The following is a 25,983-nucleotide window of genomic DNA, read 5'->3' as shown; positions in this document are numbered from 1 at the left end:
CAAATATCAGGAAGAGCTGCCTCAGTGTGAGGGAGGTCAAAAAACCTGGAAGGGGCTCACAGAGACTGCAGGGTGTCCATCCATGGGGACACTCAGACCTGGAAGGGACACACATGGCCCTGATCTGCTCCCCTGTGGATCTGAGTGGAGGATCACACCCTTCCAGTCCAAGTGGCTCCGTGTTGCAGCTCCACAGAGGAGGGAGCCCACGGTGTCCACGATTCATCCATCGGGTTCTTGAAGCCAAATCCTCATTATAAATAACTATAAATAGTCTTCCTGGTCATAAGGAGAAAAAAACCCCATCCCACTCCTCCAAAATGATCTCCCTCCCCATCCTGTGACTTCCAGTATGGAAACAACCTTCCTGTCCACCAGCTTTTCAGCCCATGTAGCCATTCCACACTGGAATAACAGGACCAGGCAGGTTGGAAGGGATGGCTGGAGGTCATTTAGCCCAATCCCACACTCCAATTACACCACAACGCTCAGGGTTTATTCAGTCATACCCTGAGCAGCCTCCAAGGGTGGAAATTCTGCATCCTGGGGCTTCTCCCCCAGTATCTGATCAACCTCATGGTAAAAAAAATGAAAGATAACATCTCCCAGCTCACAAATTCCTGGCAGAAGATGTTTTACAGCTTCGCTGTGAATCCCTCACAAGTCACCCAGCGCCGTTTGCTTTCATCTGCTGCTGCTATTTCTGTTTGATGACCCACATTCTTATCCTGGAAAAATAGAACTGTCTTCTCCTGTTCACAACTCTCATGTCATTGATGACTCTGTGGACAGCAGCACAACCTCCTCCCTCTCCAACCCTCCCTCCCAGGCTGCAGAGCCTGAGTTTCTCTGGCCCTGCCCTGGGTGAGAGTCTCCAACACGATGTTTTATTTATCATATTTCTAATTATACAGAGCTTTTTCGAGGCAGATTGTGGATTGACACACTGTGCTCAAATGCAAGCACGTGGAATCATGCAGTCATGGAATGGTTTGGGTTTTGGAAGAGACTTTAAAGCCCATCCAGTGCCACCCCCTGCCATGGGCAAGGACACATTTCACCAGCCCAGGTTGCTCCAACCTGTCCTTGGACACTTCCAGGGATCCAGGGGCAGCCACAGCTTCTCTGGGCAACCTGTGCCAGGGCCTCCCCACCCTCACAGCCAGGAATTCCTTCCCAACATCTCACCTGAATTTCCCCTCTTTCTGTTTGAAAGGATTTATAAACTGACACATTTTTTTCTGTTTTCTTCTCCCTTCCTTTCTGAATTCCTCAAACTCCACTTGCTGAAGGAAAGGCACACAAAAGCATCCTTATGCCATCTCCATCCCATGAATGCAGCACAGAAGCAAACCCTGCAGGGTCCCAGCTCTGTGAGGTGATGCTGGAACCCTGGAGGGAGCAAACACAAACCTTCAGCCTCCCCGAGCCCTTCACCATCAGTTTGTGTAACAGCTCCTGTGAAAGCTGCTGCTGTGTGTGAAAAAAACCCCAAACAGGCACTAAATCTGGAAAACTTTACTCTTTGTGTTCCCTGGAGGAGTACAATGAGAAAAAAGCACTTATAAAAATGCAGCCATGAGGACCTTTTTAAACTCAAACCCTGTTCCTGCACTGTTTTATAAATCATGGCACTCAGCAGAAACGTGGGCAGGTATTTCTCCAAACACCAAGGAGCAGCTTAGTCAGGGATAAGCATTCCCAAAAATCCATCCTCCATGTCAAAAGGAGCAGGTGAAGACTGCAGTAGAACACATTTGGGGCTTGAAACAGCCCAAGAAAACAGAAATAAGTACTCGTGTTTTCTGGCCCCGAGGTGAGCAGAAGCTCAAGGACGGCAGTGGCTCCGTCCTGTGCAGCTCCAGGACTTCCAGGGCTGTTCCATCCTTTTTCCCCACCCAGAGGGTGGGTGGGCACTGACCAGGCTCCCCAGGGCTGCCAGAGCTCCAGGAGGGTTTGGACACCACTCTGAGTGACAGGGGGGGATCGTTGGGGTGCCCATGCAGGGCCAGGGGTGGGACTCCCCCCTTTTCCAGCTCAGGATATTCTGTGATTCCTTTCTCCCCTTCATCAGAGCGTTTCTGTGGGCACTGGAGTGTGTCTCCCCTGAGCCCCCTGCCCTGCCCTGTCCCTCTGGGTGAGGTACCTGCAGTTTCCAGGGCTGGGTTTCACCTCTCTTGCCCCCGGGGCTGATCCTGGCTCGGTCACCGAAGGGGACCCGCAGCTGCCTCCCAACGTGCACGAGGGCAGGCACTCATCCCCCAGATCCCCACCAGGGATATTTAGCAGGCTAAGCTGAACTAAAACATCATTCAATGAAACAGCTCCATAATTCTCATCGGGATTAGAGTCATCAGCTGAAAATCCATTAAGAGAAATAGATTAAGCAATAAGGCAATGACCATCTTTATCTTTACTCTCCCTCCTGAACGTAAACAACCTCAGAAACAAAACCAGCCCGTGCTGGGGAGGCACCAGCTCCTTCTTCTTCCCCCAGCACCACCCCGAAGGAGCTGCTTCACCCCAACAGTCACCCCCAAATAAACCCTGCCTGTTTAAGGCTCCGAGACAAAAATATCTACAAATACAACAAATCCCAAATGTTTGAGCAGAAATACAACCCTGAGCTGCTTCCTCCCCTCCAGAAAAGGCTAAATAAAACATCTCCTGCTTGACCCAAATACAGAGGAGCTCAGCATTTTATTTGGCACCAAATGCAGCTCAATCAACATGTACATTTTAACTCGTTATCCAGAATTGAGGAATAAACCAGATGTCCTCTTCGCCTGCATCTTGTAAACCTGAGACTCCAGTCTTGTTAAGATTCTATTTTTTTCCCCAGCAAGGGAAATCCTAAATCAGAACTCGTTCTTCTAGAACAACCCACAGTACTTTCCATGTTTATCTCACAGGGCATGAACTGAAACCAAACAGCTGCTTCAAGTAACAGCTCCCCATCAAGCCGAAACCAGCAGCAAAACCACAGTGGGAACAGAAGCTGTTTCAGACAGGATGTCAGGTGGGAGCGGGGAAGAAACCGCCTGAATTTGTACTTCAGGCTGTCCCTAAAGCTGGTCTGAACATGAGGAAACCTCTGAGAGCTTGGGCAGTGCTTGGGACAGGGGACACCCGGGGTATGTCCACAGAATTCAGAGAAATCCAGACTGGTTTGGGTGGGAAGGGACCTCAAAGCTCATCTCATTCCCCCACCCTGCTGTGGGCAAGGACACCTTCCACCAGCCCAGGTTGCTCCAAACCCCATCCAACCTGGCCTTGGACACTTCCAGGGATCCAGGGGCAGCCACAGCTTCTCTGGGCAACCTGTGGCAGGGCCTCCCCACCCTCCCAGCCAGGAATTCCTTCCCAATATCCAACCTAAATTTATCCTCTCTCAGCTTAAAGCCATTCCCCCTTGTCCTGTCCCTGCAGGCCCTTGTCCAAAGTCCCTCTCCAGCTTTTCAGTATCTGAAGGCATAAAGACTTCCACACTGCTCAGGATGCAAAATAATGCCAGTCCTGTCTCGGGACACTTAAACACAAAGATGTCACTGAGGACCCAACCAGTCCAAGGCCCAGTTCTTGTGTCTCACCCGATTCCAGCCCGGCACAGCAGCTGGGCTGAGGGTCCTTCTAACCCTGACATCAGCTGACAAACCCTTGGTCTTGGACCTGCAGCCCAGCAGCTTGTACACCTTTATACCATCCAGAGAAATTCCCACTTTTTAAGCCCTGCCACGCTTGGCACCTCAAGTCTGCAGCAGGAATTCCCAGGGATGAGCAGTGCACGGCCCTGGCCAACCTATTTCTGCTGCTGAACACCTCCCTGCTCCTCTCATCCCTGTCCCCAGAGGAAGGGGGAGAGGAAGGGTGAAGGATGTGCTGTGAAACACTGGTTTGAAGGTCGTGTCCCCCAAAAACCCAGTGGGTTTGCCATTTCTGAGCAGGGGACAGGGAACCAGGGACCCCCCTGACTGACCTGAAGATTACAATACCTTCAGCATCAGCTTGAAACTCAGCCCCTGAGAAATGCCAACATTCATTTCATACTTAAGGCTGAACACACACACATCAAGTAAGGTTTTCCAGTGACCCATCACCAGCCCCTTCATCTTCCCCTCTTTCCTGCAATCATTTCTGCCTTTTCTTCCTCATGTCAGCTCATTATGAGGTAGCTGGGGCTGATATTCCTAATCCCATAATTAATTTTAATTGTTGCAAACCTGGGGCCAGGGGCTCTCACAGCCTCAACTCATGCTGGGAGCCTCAGATTCTGGGTTCACCCACAGCACAAAGTGTTTTTCCTAAAAAAAGACCCTGCAGGAGAGTCAGGAGTGATGCTGGACTTCACTTATGGGTTATAAAGAAATGGGAGTGGGAAAACCAAGCTGAATTTCTGATGCACACCCTGAGCTGGGGAGTGACAGAGGTGACAGATCCAGCCTGGGGGGTCCAGCAGAGCCCGGAATTCCCGGTGCTTCAGAGCAGAAAATGTTTCCAGGGAATGCCGAGAGGATGAGGAAAGGCAGAGGGTGAAGGGGGTGGGGAAGGACGAGGCACAAATAAATGTGCAGGAACTCACACCCAGCTCCCAGGAACCAAACCAAAGCTGTCCTTGGTGCTGGGGAGAAGCTGCAGTGATTCCTGGGGGACTGAGGGCCAGGGCAAGTCCCAGGCTCAGCTCTGAGCAGGACTAATCTGCAGCAGCATCTCCTGGCTTAAAATACCTGCCATGGGCACGCGAGAGGTTTGGCTGGGAACACCTTTTTAGACTGAAATTAAACCAAATGTGCCATCACTGCAGGAGCTTCAAGGCCCCTTTCGACCCAAAGCACCCCAAGATTCTGTGATGCCACTGATACCCGACTACCTGCAAGAAAGAAATGTTTTATGTGCAATTCTAGGCCACCTTAAAAAAAAAACAAGAGTAGCAGGTGTTTAGGGAAAAACTCCCCAGCCCGGGTGGGTAGAACCAGGGAAGTCTGCTCTAGCTGGAGATAGCATTCCAATGATTGGAATCAGGCTGGAACAAATTCTTTAAAGAAGTTTTTAGGATGAAAAAAGCAGCAAAATTTGTTACTCCGGATCCAATCGCCAAGTTCAGAATGAACAGCCAGAACGGGCAGAAAAAGAGAGGAATTACTAAAAAGCAGGAAAAATCTCCTTCTATCAGATAAAATCCATCCAAAATTGGCCACTTTGGACACGTTTCCTCAGGACTGGATGGAGACCTGGAAGGTGAAAGGCAGCACTGAGGCAGCAGAAGCTGCTGAGGATACCAGGGGTAATTGTGCCCTGAATAAATGCAAAGGACAGGTTTAGCATCAGCTCCAGCTTCCAGGCAGCACTGCCTGCTTGCAGGAGTTATTCTTATTATAACCACCTCTCTGCTGATCAACAGGACAGGAAAAAACCCTCAGCACAGAAAGTCTGAAAGCTTTGCAGAAATGTCTGAGGAACTTGTGCCTGGTTCCTCCTGCATTCCAGGAATTCTCTCTTAACTGCACATATGGAAAGCAAAGAAAATATTTATTTGCGTTTGCTGCTTTGTTTGCTTCCGGGAGAAGATAAATTCAGAGATTCCTAAGGGTGAAAAATTAAAGAGAGTAAAGAAGAAGTTGCAGTTCCATGATATTCATGCCCAGGAGGGCCCCTGAGTGCTCTGCCAGCTCAGCTATGACCATATCAGCACACTCAGACCTGTAGTCATAAGGACAGCAACAAGCTTTTAAAATAAAGGTTGTGAGAGCAAAATTTGAAACCCAAATGCTAAACAAACCCTTGGCAACAGGAATGAGCCATCTGCAAAGCCCAGCCCAGGCACAGCACCCTGACTGCTCCCATCCCTCTGTGACCTTTCCATCACTGACGCTCAGCCCCGCTGGGGAAAACATGTCCATCCCCTTCACATGAGCTTTTCAATGTTCTTCTGACTTAAAGATCCCACAGACCTCTGGTTTGGAGGAGCTGCCTCTTGAGCTGGAGAGAATTCACCAGCCAAGCCAAGCTGGGGTTCCTACTGGCCCAAAATGTGAACCCTGTTGCTGGTTTGCCTCCTTGCAGTTAAACCTCAGCGGCAGAGCAAGTGTTGGCAAGCCCCACATGAAAGGTGTCACCAAACCCCACCAGCCCAAAAAACCTGAGGCATGAAAGGTGTCACCAAACCCCATCACCTCAAAACCCTTGGGACATGAAAGGTGTCACCAAACCCCATCACCCCAAAAAACCTGGGGCATGAAAGGTGTCACCAAACCCCATCACCTCAAAACCCTCGGGACATGAAAGGTGTGCACAAACACAGTAATTTCTGGTTTTTTTCTGTTCCACATTTGCTGTCGACATCACTTCACTCCCATCATGTTCCAGTTCTCAAGACACCCGGTGACCCTCCAACATTTAAACACCACACTGAGCACAGGTGGACACGAACCACACGGGGCTGGTGGAGCCCGAGCCAACACGTGCCCGTGTGCCTCATCCAGACCTCATCCCAGCTCCAGCCAGGACCTCCCTGTGACCACCCCAGGAGACCTGATGGACCCCTCCTGCCTGAGAGGACCTGACAGCTCAGCTCAGGCTCCAAAGGAGCCCTGGACAGGGCTTGGAGCAACCTGGTCTAGTGGGAGGTGGAACGAGATGAGTTTTAAGGTCCCTTCCAACCCAAACCCTCCTGGGATTCTGGGATGAGGTGAGACGCTGGCACTCCAGAGAGGGGAGTTTTGTACTGCCCAAACCTTGTTCTACAGCTCTCCAGCCACGAGACCTGCAAATTGAAGCACCTTGGAGAAATGATTAGAGGGAAATAAAACTCTAATTAGGCGCAGGGAGTGATTAGTGCCAGCCGGGTGAAGGAGGGTGACCAGAGGCTGGCGTGGGCAGCGGGAGCTGCTGAGTGACCATGGGGTGTCACTCACACACCACGGAACCAGCAGAGAACTAATCCACGGGCAGCAGAGACTGCCCTTGCCCTGCTCAGCTCAGCAGCCCGAATTCAGCGGTTTGGAGCTCTACCTGTGCTCACACCCCTCTCCACACTCGGGTTTTACTCTCCCCTCTCAGCACGACAACAACGCATTATCCTTCCCATTTAACATCCACCCTCCGAGACAAATCCTCTGAGGGTTTAGCAAACCAGCCACAAAAGGAGCCATTGGATGCAAAAACCCTCATGCAAATCTTTTGTCTTTCTCCCCCTGACACATTCTCTTTCCTCTCCCCCGTGCAAAGCTCCCGTTAATGCGGGAGACAGACAAAGGACAAACACCATCCTCGCATCCAAAATCTGGGGAAAAAAGCAGGTTTATTGCTGGCTGAAGCTGGCAAGAGGGACAGAGATGTTGTTCCAGGCGGGAGAACAAAGATTAACTACTATTCTCACAGATTTTAAATCCGGGAAGAGTGAGCTCATACATCACAGCACTATTGAAACAACAACCCCACCGAACACAACAAGCTGCTATTGACCCTCAGAATGGGAAAAGCTCCATTGAAACGGGGGGTTTGGGAAAGAGGTTCCAGAAAGTGACAGGGAAATTCCACTTCGAATTTCAGCACGGGGACGAGCTTAACTCTGTAAATCACTGCACCCATCACTCTCGCTGCTCCCCTCGCACAGAAATCCCAAAAGGTGCCAAAGGCTTACGGGGAAAAAGCACAATTCGCAGATTTTTTTTGGCACGGCTTGAAAGGTTTGAACTCTGACGTGGCCCTGGCTCTAACAAAACAGCTTGTGATCAGAGGGTACCTCTGCTCCCGGGGGCTGTGGCAGGACGGTGCCCAAAAGAGACCGGCGCGGATCCCCGTGGATGCCACAGATTTTAGACCTATCGGTCGGGTTTGGGATCCCGACAAACAACTGACAGCCGGTGCCGCGACGGATGCCGTGCGAGCAGCCAGGCAATAACTTGTCACGTTTCCCCTCCATTTTTATCTATCTGGAAATGCAGCCTTTGTTCCAGCTCCCGGCGCGGGGACCGAGCCGCTCTCCCGGCCGTCCCGAGCCGCCCACCCTGCGCCTCCGGGGCTCTAAAGTCACTCGGTCGCTCCCCAGCTCCTGTCTGCTCACTGCCCAGGGAGGTAAAAATTAGTAACATACCATCACGTGGTAAATCTCCTTGCTTGGGAGCCGGGGAGCTCTGCACATTGCTGACCTGGATTTCTTTTCTTTCCGGAGGAGCCGTTTTGCCGGGTTCCACCTCGGCGCCTTTGCCTTTGGGGGAATCGAAGCCCCCGGCGGCTCCATCGGCGGCGTTCCTCTTCTCCTTCTTCCCCGCCGCCTCCTCCCTCTCTTTGTCCTGGCTGCCGATTTCGGGGATCTGCTCCAGCTTGCTCTGGTAGACGCTCGGGCTGCCCAGGTCTTTCTTCCCCGAGTTGCCTCCGCTGCCGTTCCACTCCTCTCTCTTCTTGGCCGCCGGCTCCTCGGCCGGCAGCGACTGGTGCTGCTGCTGCTGCTTCCCGTCCAGGCTGGGCAGCCCCGCTCGGCTCTGCTCGGCGCCCGAGCTGCAGACAGATGTTTGCTCTTCTGCCACGGTCATTGACCTCTTCATCGGGGCGCTCGGCTTCCTGGCCGTGGGGCTGGAGCTCTGGGTCAGGCTGCTATTAGGAGAGAGCAGCCCAGTGGCGACGTCTTCTCTAAGCACCGGCTCAGGGTATTTATCGGCCAGGTTAAGGGTTAGGGGCACCGACAAGTGAGAGCACTCTGACATCGCACGCCTCATCGCCTTCCTTTGGTGGGCAGCCCTGTCCAGGAAACTGCCTTCATCCTCACAGCCCAGCCTGTCCTCCATCTCCTCCTCCAGCTCGGCGCCGTGGTTGAAGTAACTACTTTTGGAGTCATCCTGGGCGAGCTCCACCGTGGTCCTCGGAGGGTCTGCTTTGGGTGCCGGGGAGGAAGGGGAGCACCCGCTCTGCCCGTAGCTGTCATTGACCACCCCAATCACACAATAGCCGGGGGCTCCATCTTTTTTCACGGCCGCTTCGTTAGACCCCGAATCCTTAGGCAGGACAGGGTGGAAATTGGGATTCCAGACGCTGATTTCCTGCTCCTTCACGTATTTGCTGGGGTCGCTCTCCGACACGGACAGATGGGGCAGGTTTGGCTCTGGCTGGCACTTGGTCTCCACCCCAGCCTTACCGACTGCTTTCTCCTGATCGGTGATGGCTTCATTTTTCCCCAGCCCGGGACCGGGTTTTTCGGCTCCCGCCTGTCCCACGCGAAAATCTGTCGTTTTAGGGTTTGCAAAGTTCCCTTCCGCAGAAGGAAACGTGTCAGAAATCAGAGACCAGCTCTCAAGGTGACCCGCAGCCGCCTGGTATTTTTTGCCTTGCACCTCAATTTCTCTTTTGTCTTTCTGGGCTATTTTTAGCTCTTTGTCTAGTTTCCCTTCGAAGAAGCAGAGCTTGTCCTCATCCGTGAATCCGGCGTTCTTGACGAGCCCGTCCTTAATCGGTCCCCCCGAGTTTACGTTCAAGCCAATCTCGTTAAGCTTCCCCTCGGTCCTCTGCCACTCGAATTCGGTCTTGCCGAAGTCTTTCGGGGACTCCATGCGGTGGAAGGCTTCCGAGAAGCTCTCGCCTCCCTTGCCCTTGCCCAGCTGGCTGTACTCGGAGAGCGGCTGCTTGTTGGACAGGGACATCTCGGCTGGCTCCGCGTCCTCCGGCGGCTGGAGCGGCGATGGAGCTGCCGAGCTCCGGCTGCCGGCGCCGCTGACGACACAACGTGCCCCCTGTTATTCATGACAAAACTCCTTCCTCCCCACCCCCCTGCGCCGTCGTCGCCTTCATTTGCTGCAGTCAGCCACTAGTTCAAAAAGAAAACGGGCAGGTTCCATCCCTTTGTGGGGAAGGCGAGGAATTCACTCCGGACTGCACACGGACACCCGGCCCTGGGCACCGGCTGGGGGGGGTTTAACCACCTCAGGGAAAGGGCTTTTCTGGGAGAAGTGTTTGGGGGGTTGTTATGCATTTGAGGGAGTATCCCCATCTCCTTTTGCTCTGTCCAACTCTGCTGATCGATGCTGTTATCAGATTAATTCCTGCCCTGAGCCGCTCCAGGAACGCGCGGGGACCAAGGTCAGCAATTCTCCCCGCAGACAAACCCGAAACACAACCCCCCCCCCAGCCCAGCCCCGAACACCACAGCACAGAATGACCCCTTTCAGCACAAGGCCTTTGTTTTCCCCGCATTTTAATATATTCTTTTGGAGTCAACAGCGATCACAAGTCCTGCTGTAATGAGGATTTCACAATTCACAACCCGGGTCTGCTCCTGCAAGCGAGAGGACAAAGCTGAAAAGGATGGAATGAGACATGTTTGGAAAGGGCTTGGATGCTGCAAGCTTGATATTAATTTTTTTTTTTAATGGGAACATATCTTACAATATTTTTAGCTGATTTAAAGATCCCATACATCTGTGTTTTGAAACAGCTGCCTCTTGAGCCTGACAGAATTCACCAGCCAAGCCAACCCCGGGGCCCAGTTGCCCAAAATATGAATTTCATTGCCAGTTTTCCTGGTTGCAGACAGATTTATTTTTTTTCTGTCACACTTAATTTACCCCCAGCATTTCTCATTTTGTGTTGGCCTGTCCCAGACCAGCCTCGACATGTCCGACATCCACTACTGGGCCTCTGTTCCCAGCACCTCCACAAGGCTTTTCTGACTGGGAGCCTTGATTTGGACACTGTTCCCCTGGTTAAACTGGGCTGGGGATTGTTTGGGAACTGCATTAGCACCGAACTGCAGATTCATCTTTTATTCTTAAGTGCCTGATGCAGATTAATCCTTGACTAAGGCAAATTTCCCTCCCTGAACCAGGGTCACAACCCATCGACCGCTGCGGATATCGATACGTTCCACTGGGGGAGAAAATGTTGTCCTCAGAGCTGATGGAAAAGGCCTCCCCTGCTCCAGTTGAACTGAGAGAAATGTATTTTTATCCCCAGAGCCTGCAAGTTCCTCTACGCCCCCTGAATTGAACCTGCTGTGAGAAAATGCTACAATCCACACATTTATCTGCTTGTATTTAAGCTTTGGATTTAAGGCAGTGCTATATTTAAAAACAATGACTAAGGAACTGTAAGTTAGATGAATCTTTCCTGACAGCCTCTAATTAACCAGAATAGTTCCACCCACAACCTTCACTCCTCAAAGAACCTCAATGATTTTTCTCTGCTCTGAAACACTCAGAGGTGTCTTGCTGGTGGAAAATGGGCTCTCAGCTCACGGCTTGTGTTCTCCCTCCTCGCTGATGTGGGACTAATGTTTGCAAGCACTTGCTCACTCTGAAAGTACTTGTTCTGCTCCCCAGACTGGCAGACCTGGGAGTCTCTAATCCTGTGTAATTACCGTTATTCCTCCACCACTGAGTCAATCCGAACCAAGAGTTTTTTACAGGAAATCTCAATCCATCAGAGATCCCTTAAAGCACTTCCCCGGGAGCGAGGGCAGGTCTGGAGAGCTCTCTGAAACCACCCAGGGGCTTTGTATTTGATTATTTTTTTTCAAAGCAAACATCCACCATTTATAAGAGAGAAGAAAACCCTCTCTGATTTTGGGGCTGGTACCTCAGAGCCTGGGATCAGGGAAGGGATCTGCATCACTGGAGAGAAATGCCTGACTCACAATGTTGATGGACAGCCAGGAAGAGCCACCCCTGCTGCTTTATTAAATAATATTTGTTAATGCAGGAAATGAACCCTATTCAATACCTGGGCTCCTCAGAAGCAGGAGAGTGCTTAGCCATGAAAAATCTCTAAAGTCATCTAATATTTAATCTCTCAGAACATTAATGGAGGTAATGCAGAGTTCACTCACTGAGAGCTTTTCAACATGCCCACAGCATGCTGTTCCCTGATTTCTCCCCAGTTCCAGTGCCCCAGCCTCTACCTGCTACCAGATTAATTCTTTTAAATCCGAATTCATTGATATTCTGCTCCTGAAGCTGTGCCATGGTGATTGAGATTCCAGTAAGGCCAGGAATGGCCACTCCCAAGCCGTGACCAGCAGCCCTCACAGCTTTGGGACCAGTTGTTCCTTTGGATTCTTACAAACCCTACATTTTCTGAAGAATTAAAAAGGAAACTAGTCAGTGAAGACAAGCCAGAAAGGGTGGGAGGATGTTCAGGATAAAGAGATCTTGAAAAGCAACTCAGATGATAGAGGGCTCACACTGAAGCAGAGTCGGGTTGGAAGGGTGACTTAGACACCCTGACAGTAAGCCCAGCCACTGTTTTTATCCTCAGTTCAACTTTGAGGAAGATTTCACAGTCCTCAAACACCAAATCTGAGGTTTCACAGTCCTTTGGGCTCTGCCCCATCTTTCAAGTCAGATAAGAGCAGTGAAATCCTTACGAGCTCTTGTCAATCAGGCCCCGGTCCAGCTCCTGGACTTGGAGCTTCACCCACTGCCTGAAGCTTCTCACACCTTCCCAGTGGTGAGACAGGACCTGTTTCATGGGGAGGAAGGGTATGTTTTCCCTGTTCACATCCTCTTACCATCATTAAACCCCGTCTTTTCCCGCAGGTCCAGCTGACACAGCTCAGCCTGTCAGGGACGCCGAGCACGCTCAGCCCAGATCATCCCAGCACCAACCAGTGCTTCATCTGAGCTGCTCAGACCTACCCTGATGCTTTTATTGTCTCCCCAAACAGGGTCGTTTTCCAAGGGCAGACATCCCCACAGGATCCCTGTGCCCTTCCCTGGCCCGGGCCAGGTGGAGCGGGGCCGTGCCAGCCCCCGGAGCGGGCAGATCACTACACCCCACGTCACCACTAATGCCCAATCTGAGAGCTCCCAGCCTCAGCAGATGAATCAGCCTAGTGCTTCTATTTTTGCTTCACTCCTGAAGCTATTACTTATCCCTGCTAATGCCTCTGATTTTTTCTCCTTTAATCTGCCACCACCGTTCCTGTGCAGCCTCTTGCGCTGGTTTCTAAGGCAACCTCACTTTCCAGGATGCTGAGCTCCTCCTGCCAGCAGCGGCCACGTGACCTCCAATTAAGAGTTTATTCCCAATAACAGTGATCAGACTGAGCAAACCACGAGGACACGCTCTGTGTGTCCCCAGAACTGGGATTTGCCCCCTCCCTGGGCCCTGTGCTCACACTCACACACGGGTTGTGCTGCTCCGAGTGCAAACCCAGCCCGACACTCCTGCTGAACTCACGCCTCACTTCATCCCACACTCTGCAAGAAACCAGGCTGAAGGATAAAGCTGGAATATTTAGGACTCTCACCATCAGAACTTTGCACTACAAGCTTAACATTTCAAAGGTGTGGAGCTGTACAGCCCTTAAACAGCCTCGTGTTTTATAGGACGGGTCATTTACAGATCAAATCCTGCTGTAGAATTTACATGTGACACATTAAAAATCAGAGATCAGCCAAAACCAGAATTAACACACACTCAAGAGTGTTTCCAACTCAAATTATTACCAGTATTTGGTTGTTGCAGGAGTATTTGACAGTGGAAAGGGAAAAGGGGCAAAGCAAACTCCACTGAATGATGCACAAACCACGAACTGGCAACAACAGCCAAGAAAGATGAGACTTGGAATTCAGATTTCCCTGGAAGTTAAACTGCACCACTAAGGAAACGTGATCAAGAGTCTCAATCGGGCAGAATTTGCAGCCAGAAAAGTGCATTTATTTCCATCCCAGCTTTTCTTGAAAATCCAAGTGCCAAGGACGAGCAGGAATACGAAATAAAGGAAGGGAATGAAACCTGGAAGTGTGGCCAAGGATGGTGGTGCCAGCTCGAAGTGAGAGCTGGGCACGAGACCATCCAGCTGGAGAGAAACCAAGTGTGGATGTAAAATAGCACCAAACCAACTGGGAAAACATCTGGGCACGTGCAGTGGGGCACAGCTGGGCTGGGCAAACCTCACATGAACATCCTCAGAGCCGTGGGACACGACAAGGAGGGTGGGTTAGATGGGATATTGGGAAGGAATTCCTGGCTGGGAGGGTGGGGAGGCCCTGGCACAGGTTGCCCAGAGAAGCTGTGGCTGCCCCTGGATCCCTGGAAGTGTCCAAGGCCAGGTTGGACGGGGCTTGGAGCAACCTGGGCTAGTGGGAGGTGTCCCTGCCCATGGCAGGGGGTGGCACTGGATGGGCTCTAAGGTCCCTTCCAACCCAAACCATTCCATGAATCTGTTGGATCAGTGCCAATAGGCCTCTGAGCACCCAGAATCGGTGAGTTGCACCTCTGGAAAAACGTCCTGTGAGCTCAGTTTGGGGACAGAACCGACACCTCAAGCAAACCTTCTGCTGGAGCTGAACCAAACACACCCAGGAGGGCCAAAGGCAGGGGGAGAGCTGGGAATGGCAGAGTTCTCCTCCCAGATCCATCCCACACTGACAGAACTCCCTGCTGGCCCCCCTTTGGGCTTCAGTTCTCTCACACACCTAACTGGGACAATTAACAGGTCTTTAATTAACGAGCAGGCTGCAATGTGATGACTGTTCCCACCATTTCAAAAGCACTGCTAAAGCACCTCTGTTATTTGAGGTTCTGGATGATGATCTCAGGTCAGAGGCTGCAGTTACACGTTTTTCAGTGTTCACTCAGCCGATTTACTCCCATTAGACAAACCCAATTACAGTTTGGGGTCCCCCAGGAGAACTCCAGACACGATATGAATGAAAGGTTGCTGTGGGAATGCTGAACCCACTTAATATAAAGGAAAACAGACAGGAAAAGAAAGTATTTAGAGCAAGGGCTTCGTTGTGGCTGCAAAAGAAAAGCAAATCCTGTCATTAGACAGGGATGGGGATTTCTTGCTTTTAAATGTATTTTATTTACACACAAGGGATCCAGATGTTGAGAAATCTGCCCTGTATTCCAGAGGGGGACTGTGGCAATGGGCATCAGCCAGGGATGGGATGGATGGGAGATCCAGGAAAAGAGGGATCTAAGCATGAGGTGACCACTTCAGCCCAAATCTGGGGGGATAATTCAGGACTAGAGCACAAGGAGCTGTGCAATGAGCTCTGTGCCCACAGACACGAGATGGCCCCTGGCTGAACAGATTATACAAATCAAAATCCATAAGAGGATACAGCCCCCAAAACACTGAAACAAATTGATTTCTTTTTTTAAAATGGGCTGTTCTCTAAGGACAGACTGGAGAAAAAAAATATCTTCTGCAAGGCTCCGTGTGGAAATACAGCCTGGGGAGCAGAGGGAGAGGGATGTCGGCAGCAAAGAGGAATCAAACCCTGGCTGAGTGAAAACCTTCCACCATCTCCTCCCTTAAACATTCCTCACTCCCAGCCCTGCACTGGCCAAGGCACCTGCTGGGAAGTACAAAATTTAGGACCCTGCTTTTTACCTATTATTCCCAATTTTGGTTTTAATTCACACAAAGGCAGCGGAAAGGTTCAGCCACACTGAAGGCTGACAATGTCTGTCGTGTTTTGTTTATCTTCTCAGCTGCCTCCTGACAGGAAAAGGTAAAAAAGCAATTTTCCAGAAGATGCTGGGGCAGTTCCTGCAATGGCAACAACAAAACTGAGACGCTGAAATAAATCCCAAAGAGGGATAGGGGATTAAATTCAAATTGCACGATCAGCCTTTTAGCCAAGGTTTCTTAACCTTAAAATGCAAAGCCAAAAATAGAAAAAAAATAAAATTACAGAAGTGTGCAAGGCCTGATTTAGAGAAGATGGATCCAACTTCTGTCAGTGAGAGGAATCTGCAGCATCACAGTTGCCATGACTCCCAAGGGACATCACAATGCTGGGACCCATTTTAACAGCACACACAGGAGCTGATGTGCTCAGGAAAGTGTCCTGCTATTGCAGAACACACATGTGGGACAGGGGAGCCTGGCTAAAGGGATTTCATCACTGAACTTCAGCAGAGGATCCTCCAAAGTGCTTTAATCTGAGAGCACATCACTGGCTGCCCACCAGGGGAAAGAAAAACGGCTTCAGAACCTGAAGGGAGATGACAAGAAAGATGGAAAGGGACTTGGACAAGGGGCTGGAGGCACAGGACAAGGGGGGATGGCTTCCCACTGCCAGAGGGCAGGGATAGGTGGGATATTGGGAAGGAATTCCTGGCTGGGAGGGTGAGGCTCTGGCCCAGGTTGCCCAGAGAAGCTGTGGCTGCCCCTGGATCCCTGGAAGTGTCCAAGGCCAGGTTGGACGGGGCTTGGAGCAACCTGGGATAGTGGAAGGTGCCCCAGCCCATGGCAGGGGGTGGCACTGGATGGGCTCTAAGGTCCCTTCCAGCCCAAACCATTGTGTGAGGATTCTCTCAGGTGCCAAGCATGAGCTCCACAGTCCTGCCTGACAAATCTGGGTGAGTGTTGGCCAAGTTCTGGCAACTGCCCAAAATGTAAAACCTCTGAGCATCCAAGGGTTACCATAACAGGAGGACAAACAAACAGGCACAGAGACACCTGGACCTCAACAACAACCTCCTGGATCTCTGTAGCTCTGCCCAGGGCAGTGGTGGAATCACCATCCCTGGAAGGGGTCGGATGTGACACTTGGGAATGGGGTTTACTGGTGGCCTTGGCAGTGCTGGGGTTAATGGCTGGACTCAATCTTTGAGATCTTTTCCAACCTCAACAATTCCATGATTCCCTGTCAGTGAACAAGCACATTCATCATGGTCATGAATCCCAACACCTCTCCCTTCAGTGATCTCTGGTTTCACTCGGGTGCAGCTGATGTGTGAATTCCCTGTTCCACCCTCAGTCCCAGCCCAAGGCCCTTCCACACCACTTGTGCCAACTGAGGGATTCAGGACGGGTTCTGCTGTCGTTTTGCAACTCACTGAACAGCTGTTCCACGGGGAGCTGGGCAGGGATGGAAACAGAGACAAAAGCCTCTGATGTGTCTGGATTTCAGGCCTTGGCTGGGGCTGCCCAGGAAGGTTTGGAGTGCCCAGCCCTGGAGGTGTCCCAGGAGGGACTGGATGTGGCACTCAGTGCTCTGGGCTGGGGACAAGGTGGGCATCAGGCACAGGGGGCACTCCATGGGCTGGGAGGGCTTTTCCAACCTCAAGGATTCTGTGGATGGCAAAGCACCTTAAACTGCTGTGGGAACGCAGCAACCAACAGTCCCAGAACAAGCTCAGCCACAGAAACATGGAATATCCTGAGCTGGGAGGGACCCACAAGGATCATCCAGTCCCACCCTGGCCCTGCCCAGGACACCCCAACAATCCCCCCTGTCCCTCAGAGCATTGTCCAAACCCTCCTGGAGCTCTGGCAGCCTTGGGGCTGAGCCCACTGCCCTGGGGAGCCTGGGCAGTGCCCAACCAGCCTCTGGGTGGATTCAGAGCTGGTCATTCTGAGCTCCTCTCAAAAAACCCAACCAACCAACTGTTGAATCTACAAAGTGTTGAAAGGATGAAGGCAGCAGAATCTCATCAAAGCCCTGTGCAAACTCACGTCATGGCAACTCTCAGGTGCAAAGTGTGGAGCAACTTACTCACACATTGCTATATCTGAACCAGGAATCCTTCAATCCTTCAATTGGTGTTACCTGGGTGAGATGCTCAGGAGGAGTTTTCCTTTTTGCCTGGATCTGCCACTAAAATCCTGCTCCCCTTGAATACAGCAGTGAGCAAAGGGGAACAAGGACTCCTGGCACACAATGGAAAGGCTCTGAAGAAATGCTGTTTTTTTGTAAAAGATGCTGCCTTCAGCTCTGCCTTTATGTTGTTGCATCATGCACCAAAGAGCATCACTTCTGCAGGCACAAGTTCATGCAGAGAACACCACTTCCACGAAAATAGAACTACTGCAGGTTATGCAACGCTCATTAAAATTACAAAACCTCTCAAAAACCTGAGCAGCGTGTTAAGGCACTCGGGAGCCCTGGTTGGGTGAGTTAGTGGCTGCCTCATGCAAACTGGCAGCGAGAAACTCCGCAGGAGCAGGAGCAAACTTTTCATGCCTGATGACAAGGCAAAAAACCAGGAGCACCTGAGGGCAGGGATCAACCTCCCGGCCCACCTCGGCAGAGCGGAGCTCACTGAGGTGCCAGTTCCTCCTGAGCAAGGTTTGGAATCAGCAGAAGCAATGGAATAGTTTTGATTTCCCCTCTATCCATCTTATATCCTCCATTTCAAAATTTTCTACGAGCTTCACTCAGTTCTATGAAACTCATTCCATCTCATTTCCCGGGAGCACAGGGACCTGGCTCCCTGGGGAACAGCAAGGAGATGCTGAACCAGCCCCTCCAAAGTCTCCACAGAGAGAGAAAATCTTCAAATTTACCTCAGCCCCGCCACTGTTTTGTTGCAGCTGCTTCAGAAAAGATTTTTACTCCAGAAGGGAACCCGTTCTGCAGATGAAGAGGTTCAAGGGAGCTCAAGCCAAAGCCATGAACCAGCTGCAGGAGGAGGAGCAGCTGGTTGCAGTTAGTCAGAGGCAGGACAAACCAACCCAGCACCTCGACAGCGACCCAGAACATTCCCTGCCACTGGAATACTCCGGCCCTGCCTGCAGTGGCACATGGAGCTGCTCAGGGACCACAGGTGAAGGTCCTGAAGGTCCCTTTGTGGCCTGGGTGACAAGAACCCAAGGTGACGTGACAGCCGAAAGTGCCGGGTCACTGGAATATCCCCCAACAGATGTAAAACTAAATGGGAACGAACAAAAAAGGCAATCCAGAGTTCTGGAAGTCAGCCCGAGCTGCCAGCCCCTCTGGAGTTTGGGAATTAGCTCTGTGTGAGACAGGCAAGCAGCACCAGGAGCCCCTCCAGAGCAGCCACAACACCCGTCATGCCGCGCTCGCCGGGTTAACGGTGCCGGGTTCATGCCAAGGCACTGACAAACAGCAAGGCCTGGATTAATCCTGCTGGCAGCTCGGGGGGCAAACACACACCTTTGTCTGGCCGGGGCCGGGGCGCTGCAGTGGCTCTGGGCTGCCTGGGCACGGCTCTGTCGGGGGCTGACCTGGCCGGCACCGCCGGCACCCCCCGGCTCTTGGTGGGTCTCATGTAGCCTTTGAGCTGCTCTGCTGCTTTAACTCGCTCTTTCTTCGCCTCCTGCACAGCTTTTTGTTCACACCCTTCTTCTTTCTCTTTGGTTGTGTCTTGAGATTCCTTGTCTTTATGCATGTCATGAGATTCTTCTTCTTTATTCGTGCCCTGAGATTCCTTTTCTTTAGTTGTGCTTTGAGATTCCTTTTCTTTAGTTGTGCTTCGAGATTCCTTCTCTTTGGTTGTGTCTTGAGTTTCTTTGGTTGTGTCTTGAGTTTCTTTTTCTTTGGTTGTTTCTTGAGATTCCTTTTCTTTGGTTGCGTCTTGAGTTTCTTTTTCTTTATTCGTGTCTTGAGATTTCTTTTCTTTAGTTTTTTCTTGATATTCCTTTTCTTCAGTTGTGTCATGAGTTTCTTTTTCTTCGGTTGCATCTCGAGGTTTCTTTTCTTTAGTTGTGTCTTGGGATTCCCTTTCTTTAGTTGTGTCTTGAGATTCCCTTTCTTTAGTTGTGTCTTGAGGTTTATCAACCTCAGACTTCAACACTGGAGTCTCCTTCAGGTGTGTCTTGCCACCGAGAGCATCCTCCTCCTCTGCAGGCTGAGAGGGACCTTTTTTGTTCTCTTTAGGACTGATTTGGGTTGTTTGGGCAGCTGTCACACTTAAATGAGCAGCCTCAGCTTCAGCCACACTCCCTGGCTGTTTGAGTGAGCTCTTCTCACTCCTCTCGCCTCCACCCAGCTCAGCCCCTCCAGCTTTAATCTCCAAGGAAGCCTTGTCAGTGCTGTGCTTTTTATCAGCGGTTTTTACTTCTTTATCAGCCACCTTTCCCACAGGAGAAAGGTGAACTCTGTCCTTCTTTGACTGAACGTGCTGTTTGGCTGCAGGAGCCAATGGAAGTGGTTTCCCTGCCCCACTGCCACCCTGGGAACCAGGCTGGGAACCAGGCTGGGAACCAGCCTCTCTGCTTTGCCCACCTTCCTTTGAAACCTCTTCTTCAGGTTCTTTGTGTCCCAGATGCTGCTCATGACCTTCCTGGGTCTGTACCTCCTCCTTAGCACCAGCTCTGGGCTCTTTGCTGCTTTTCTCTGCCAGTGCTTCAGGAGCAGGAGGAGCAGGAGGAGCAGGGGAAGGAAGCCCCCCACTCCCTGCACCCCCATCCCTCTGCTTTGGGAAGCCAGAGGAAGCATCTCCCTCATTCCCAGGGCCAGTTACTGTGCTCTCAGCCAAGGATTGGAGGTCACTTCCCTTATTATTCCAAAGTTTTTGAGGGCCAGTGGGGAAGTTTTTAATATTTCTGTTTTCATCTACCAGATCCGTGTCTTCCATCCCATATTCCAGCTGGGATCCCAGGGCAGGCAGCGCTTCACCCCTGCCTGGTTCTGCCTCTGGAAGAACAGGCTGCTTGGAGGCACTTCTGGTCTTTTTACTGCTCCCATCATAACCCCTCTTTTTAGATCTCTCAGTAACCAGGGCCAAAGTGGGATCTGCCACTGCTGGGTGCTCTGGGATAGGATTTCTGTCCCTGCTGGAAGCACTGGGACCTTCAGGTTTGTCCCTTATCTCTGCATCACGGGGAGGGCTCATCCCTGCTCCTGCCTTCTGCTCCAGCACAAACAGCTGCTGTGGCTCAGGCTCCAGCTTTTTGAGTTTCTCTTTGCTCCCTGTGTGTGATTTCTGTGGTTCCAGAGGCAAAGCAGGAGCCTGTCCTTTGGCAGGAACGCTGAGGACATCCAGCAGAGCCTCTGGAGTCCCGGAATCAGCCCCTTTGCCCTTCTCAGACTGAGTTTGGTTAACATTTCCCACTGCAGGGACGTCACCTGGACCCAGCTCAGGACTATTTTCAGCCTTTTTGCCTTTCACATCTCTGGTTTTACTCTTGGTCTTGTCCATCCCCACTTCCCTGGTGGGACTGTGTGTCCCGGCCCTGTGCTCTGGGAGAGGCTGGGATCTGTCTGGATCCTTCCCTGCATTCATGGGCCAAGTTTCTTTAGCATTGCCTGTTCCTGGCTCTGATGTCTCTACCTTATGACCCGAAAGAACTGGCTGATGAGAGGCACTCCTATTGCCACCCTGGATTTCAGGCTTGCCCAGCACCTCTGCCGGATTCCCTCTTTCCAAACCAGACCCCTCTTTATCCAAGGTCGTTTCCTTCCTGCTTCCAGCCACCTTCTCCTGGCCCGTTTCCCCCCCAGCCCCCAGGACAGCTGCCTGCCCCAAAGTCTGGTCAGGCTGTTTCCTTTTCCCATCACTGCTCCTCTTCCTGGGTTTCTCTGCCTCCCGTGTCCCACTGGAGCTGAGCCCAAGGGATTCCCTGGCAGCACCTCTGTCCTCCCTGCCTTTATTACCCAAATCCACCTCTCCTGTCTGGCTGATGGTGTCACCCAGGGCAGGGCACTTGGCTTCCTCTCTCCTGCTCTCCAGCAGCAAAGGTTGGGCTAAAGCCCCCAAATCAGCTTTTTCATCTTTCCCAACGTTTTCTTTCATCTCCCCTGGCACCACCTCAGTTGGCCTTTGCATTTTAGTTGTGTCTTCCTGCAAACACCCAGCAGTGACACAACCCCCCTCTCTGCCCTTATCACTGACCTCCTTAACTTTATTGGACAGCTCGGGAAAACCACTTGGGTCCACCTTATTCTCAAGGAAAGGCTGCTGGAAAAAACCTCTCTCCCCTTTTTTACTCCTTCCATCGCTGCCCCTTTTTTTGGGCTTGTCTGCAGGCCAGGTCTGTGAGGAGCTGCCTGAGGGGTGTCCCCTGGCAGGGAAACCTTGGTCTCTGTCGGGATAAGTTGTTTCTCTCCCGGCCTCATCCACCCTCCCTCCATCAGGGGATCTGCTCCCATCCCCTGAGAGCATCACGTGCTCAGGGAAGCTTCTCATTCTCTTGCCCTTCCCTTCCCCGCGCTTTTTTTTGGGCCTGTCCATCCCTGGATCTTTGCCAGTCTGCTGCTCTGGAGCACTAAATCCTTTCCCTTTGTTTTGATCTGGGGAATCTGCTGCCACCCCCCTGGCCAGTGCCTCGGCAGGGCTGGGATGTTTGGGAGCATCGGGAACACCGTTGGCCTTCCTGTCCTGCAGAGCAGGAGCCTCCTCAGGCCCTTTAGCAACATCTCTTGGGGTCTTCAGTCCTCCCTCTGCCCCTGGTTTAGTCTCACCAGCTGCCTTTGGCTCTGTAGGAACTTTGTCCCCCAGCCCAGCCTCTCTGAGGGATTCATTCCCAACCCCTTTGCTTTTTTCCCAGCTTTTCTTTGCTGCTGCTTCCAGAGCCCCAGGGGAAAGCTGATGGACAGTGTCACTGTGGGTTTCCCAACTTGGAGATGTGGTTTTAGGCTCCTTGTTTTTATCAGGAAGGGGCAATTCCGAAGGTTTGCTCTGTAAGGGGGTTTCTGCTTTGCTCACATTGACCAGGTCGGCACATCTGGGCTCCTTATCCTCCCTCTTCTCCTTTTTGTCAGGAAAATCTCTTTCCAGAGGCTTGGTGGGTGCCTTTGCTGGGACAGATTCCCCCACCTTAGTCTTGCCCACCTGCTCCAAGGGAACCTCTTTGCTCTTGCCTTCACATTCCAGCATCCAGCTTTCACCCCTCCTTCCCTCTGTTTTCGTGACATCCCCAGGCCTGGCATCCAACACTCGGGATTTCTGGGCCTGCTGTCCTGGTGCTGGCACTGAGGAGGCATTTTGCTCATCCAGGACATGACTCCCAGCTGTTATTTTAGCATCCTTTGGCACATCCAGAGCTCTGCTTCCAGAGGCAGCTCCCGGCATTCCCACACCTGGATCTTGCAGCGCGACACCAAACGGAGAATTCCTGGGAGCTCCAGGGGCTGTTCCGTTCTCATCCCAGAACTCCATGGCTCTCGGCAGCTGGTTCCTCCTTTGTTTGGGTTTCTTTTTCTTTTTCTTCACCACGGCACCTTCCAAATCCCAGTTTTCCCGGGGCTGATCCCCGTAGCTCTCCACGAAGTCCGTGGGGCCATGGGCTGCCTTTCGGGGTGGGACCCTCCTGCGAGGGGAGGCTCCAGCACCACATCCGAGCTCCACTACGGGGTCAGGGCTCTTCTGCTCTGGGAGACCTACTGGCTGTTCCTCTGGCACAGCTGTGAGAGGCACTGGGGCAGCTTTTGCTCCGCCAAACCCGCGGTCGCCGGATTTGGGAGCTTGCCTGACTTGTGCAGTGGGAAGACCTGGAATACAGAAGCCTCCTCAAACATCAAAGCCACTATTGGCTGGCTAAGAAAATAATAAATACGCTATTTAATGTGACTTCAGCCATCTCAAACGGGCCATACAGTCACATGGGCTGGATTTCCAGCGCTGATACCACGCTAAAGGCACCTCGGTAGGGCTGGGGGAGACATTTACCCCCAAAACCTACTTAAATACTTCCAATACATGGTCAATGCCCTTTAAAAATAAGTCCTGCCAGAAGCTCCTACCCCACCAAAAAGCACCAGTTCCTGTAAGGACATGCTACAGCTTTTTAAAAATGCATTAAGGATCCATTTTGTCTGAGCAAGACGAGATTAAGAGAGAGACTTTTTATATCTCCAGCTGGCATCCTTCCAGACTGGGAAAATAGAAGTTTAGTGGAAAGATTGGAAGAGATGGAGGGGATGAGAGCCAAGTTTCCCCCAGCACCAGGGTGGGAGCAGTGGGAGGCAGAACCTGTGTCCCAAAGTCACCTGCTGTGTCCCTCCAGGGCTCCCTCAGCTCCAAAGCCACTGAGTTTTAGGAGAGCATCAGTCATTTGTCACTTAGCCCTGGCCCACAAATCCACCTCCACGACCAGCTCCTGGAGAGGCAGGAAAACAATGACACCTTCCCTTGGCAGTTTACACGACTCAATTTGGAATTCCTCACTGGGAATATCGTAGCAAGGATTAATGGTCCTTTTAACACCCTAATAAAAAGCCAGTGGTGATGGCAAAGACATGGTGAGCTTTTCATCCTCCAGCAGAGCAGCTGTGAGCCAGTCCCAGTGAGAAAGTACTTGGAGCACACGGATTTGGGGGGGGTTCAGTTGGAAATGGAGGGGGAAAAGAGTCTTTCAGAGGGCAGGGACCAGAGGGAAGTGCAAGGCCAGCACCAGGAATCCAGAAAAACCACACCAAAGAGACTCCTGCTCGCTCAGGTGGCCCCACAGCCAGGAGGGAAAGGTGAGCAGCTCACAGAGGAGACAATTCCCATGGAAAAATGGAATTATACTATCCATGTCCTACCTGTGGGCTCTGGCAGGGCCTCTCCTTGCTGAGGTTCCACGTGGTTGTGCTCAGGCTCCTCCTTCTGTGCCTCCACAACCACAGCAGGGACAGACTTTTCTGGGAGGTCTTTATTTTCTAGTGCAACGTCTTCTTTTGCTTCTGCTGGAGCTGGAACGTGAAAAACAGGGACAGGAAGCTTCAGGTCTCAGCAATTCAGGGAGGCTGCAGATAAAGACAGGCCCTTGGGAGGGGGACAGGGCTAATTTTATGTTTGAGAGGAATGAACCTTCTGAGACATGGTTTTCTACCACATCTTATCTCCTCACAAACCGATTTCAAGCAGCAATTTTATATTTTGCAAGACATGCCAAGGTGGAGGCAAAACACGAAGCAGAGACTGTTTCAGGCTTAAGCACAGGGTGTTTGTTTGGGTTTTTTCCCCCTCTTTGTAATCATCCTAATTCAGACTGTCCCAGCTTCCCACTGGAATTCAGATCCAGAACAAACTCCATTATCAGTCTGGAGTCCCTGGCTAATGCTGAGCACCTTGAATTCATCTCTACCTCACAGTACCTTCCTGCAGACACTGCACCAGCCCTTGCTATGTGTAATTACACCAAAGTTCCATTTATAAGCCATAATTACACAGGAGAACAGTTCTCCCTGTAATTAATTTTATTCAAATTCTAAATAGAAAGGAAGACGATGACAGACATTGGTACAACAACTAGGGATGAGGAAGGAAAAGACAAGTCACATGAAGGTAACTTCAAATGTTAAGATTAACATGGGTTTATAACAGCCCTTCGTCAGCACACACGAAAAACCTGCTTGAAATTCAACTTTTGTTGCATTTTCTTTGCTAAGGGCAAAGAGAAGCAGTGCCTGTGGTGGGGCAGAAGGAGTTGGCAACCCAGTTTTACCCTGGGGATTGCATTTCCCACCTGCTGGTTCCGGAAGGTGGTTGGTTTGCCCGGGAAGGGGCTCCTTGGAGGGGCTGGGAGGGGGTTTGGTGTCCTTGGTGTCCTCTAAATGATCCACACGAACTTCTGGGACTTTGGATTCTTGTTCCACCTTTGCCGTTGCTTCTGTAAAGAATAAAACAAAATTCACATTTAAATTTAGATCAAACAAGACAAAAACCACTTCCTCTCTTAATTCTTATTTTCCACAAGGACAGGGATGAGCCAACATGTCTCTGTGGCTGCCCAAAAAACAGAGAGCACTGCTGAGAACGCCCAGGGAAAACAATCAAAATCATCCAGAAATTCTAGCTCTGTATTTTCTCAGTGAAGAGACCCCGGGAAGCACCTCCTGTGTAACCTGAGAGCAGCACTGAGCTCTCCCCAAGGGGTTTTGGGCCAAGCAAACCAACCCTTGGACACAACTGTTGTCGGGGGCTTTTCCAACCTGAATTATCCCGTCACTCCGGGATTTCAGGCACAGACTCACCTGCAGGAGACTTGTCCAAGGGAGACTTGTCTTGCTGAAGGGCAGACCCAGATGTCACCAGCTCTCCAGGCACAGCAATTTTGGGGTCAGCTGCAGGGACAGCTCCAGAATCCAGGGTGGGAAGAGGCTTGGCTTCTGCTGCAGGAGCAAACTCAGAATCCAGGGCATGGTGGTGGTTGACTTCTGCTGCTGGGGCAAACTCAGAGCCCATAACATGGTCAGGTTTATTGTCTGCTGCTGGAGCAAATCCCAAATCCATGGCATGGTGATGGTTGACTTCTGCTGCTGGGGCACACTCAGAATCCATGGTGTGGTTAGGTTTATTATCTGCTGCCGGGGCAAACCCCAAATCCATGGCATGGTGGGATTCCACACCTGCTGCTGGGGCAAA

The 25,983-nt window shown here is 51.5% G+C and overlaps 1 protein-coding gene across 9 annotated transcripts in view; it reads right to left on the bottom strand.

Moving 5' to 3' along the window:
• Positions 1–25,983, bottom strand: part of MAP4 (microtubule associated protein 4) — a 112,005-nt gene that overhangs the window by 28,318 nt on the left and 57,704 nt on the right. For 6 of the 9 annotated variants that reach the window (XM_027703585.1, XM_027703589.1, XM_027703592.1 and 3 more), the window contains 3 exons: positions 25,593–25,983; positions 25,085–25,228; positions 24,159–24,308 (listed from right to left, as the gene is read on the bottom strand). The exon at positions 25,593–25,983 is cut by the window's right edge and continues 317 nt beyond it. In XM_027703585.1, the coding sequence (XP_027559386.1) occupies positions 24,159–24,308; positions 25,085–25,228; positions 25,593–25,983 (685 nt within the window). Of the gene's footprint in view, positions 1–8,092; positions 10,100–24,158; positions 24,309–25,084; positions 25,229–25,592 lie in introns of those variants that run through there. The other 3 variants (XM_027703593.1, XM_027703594.1, XM_027703588.1) reach the window with 2 other exon arrangements.

This window comes from Neopelma chrysocephalum, unplaced genomic scaffold (genome assembly GCF_003984885.1).
Source record: "Neopelma chrysocephalum unplaced genomic scaffold, ASM398488v2 Primary Assembly neopelma1_243, whole genome shotgun sequence".
Taxonomy (NCBI): domain Eukaryota; kingdom Metazoa; phylum Chordata; class Aves; order Passeriformes; family Pipridae; genus Neopelma; species Neopelma chrysocephalum.
Note: the sequence above shows the minus strand (reverse complement) of the source record. Positions and strands in the feature narration are given on the sequence as shown.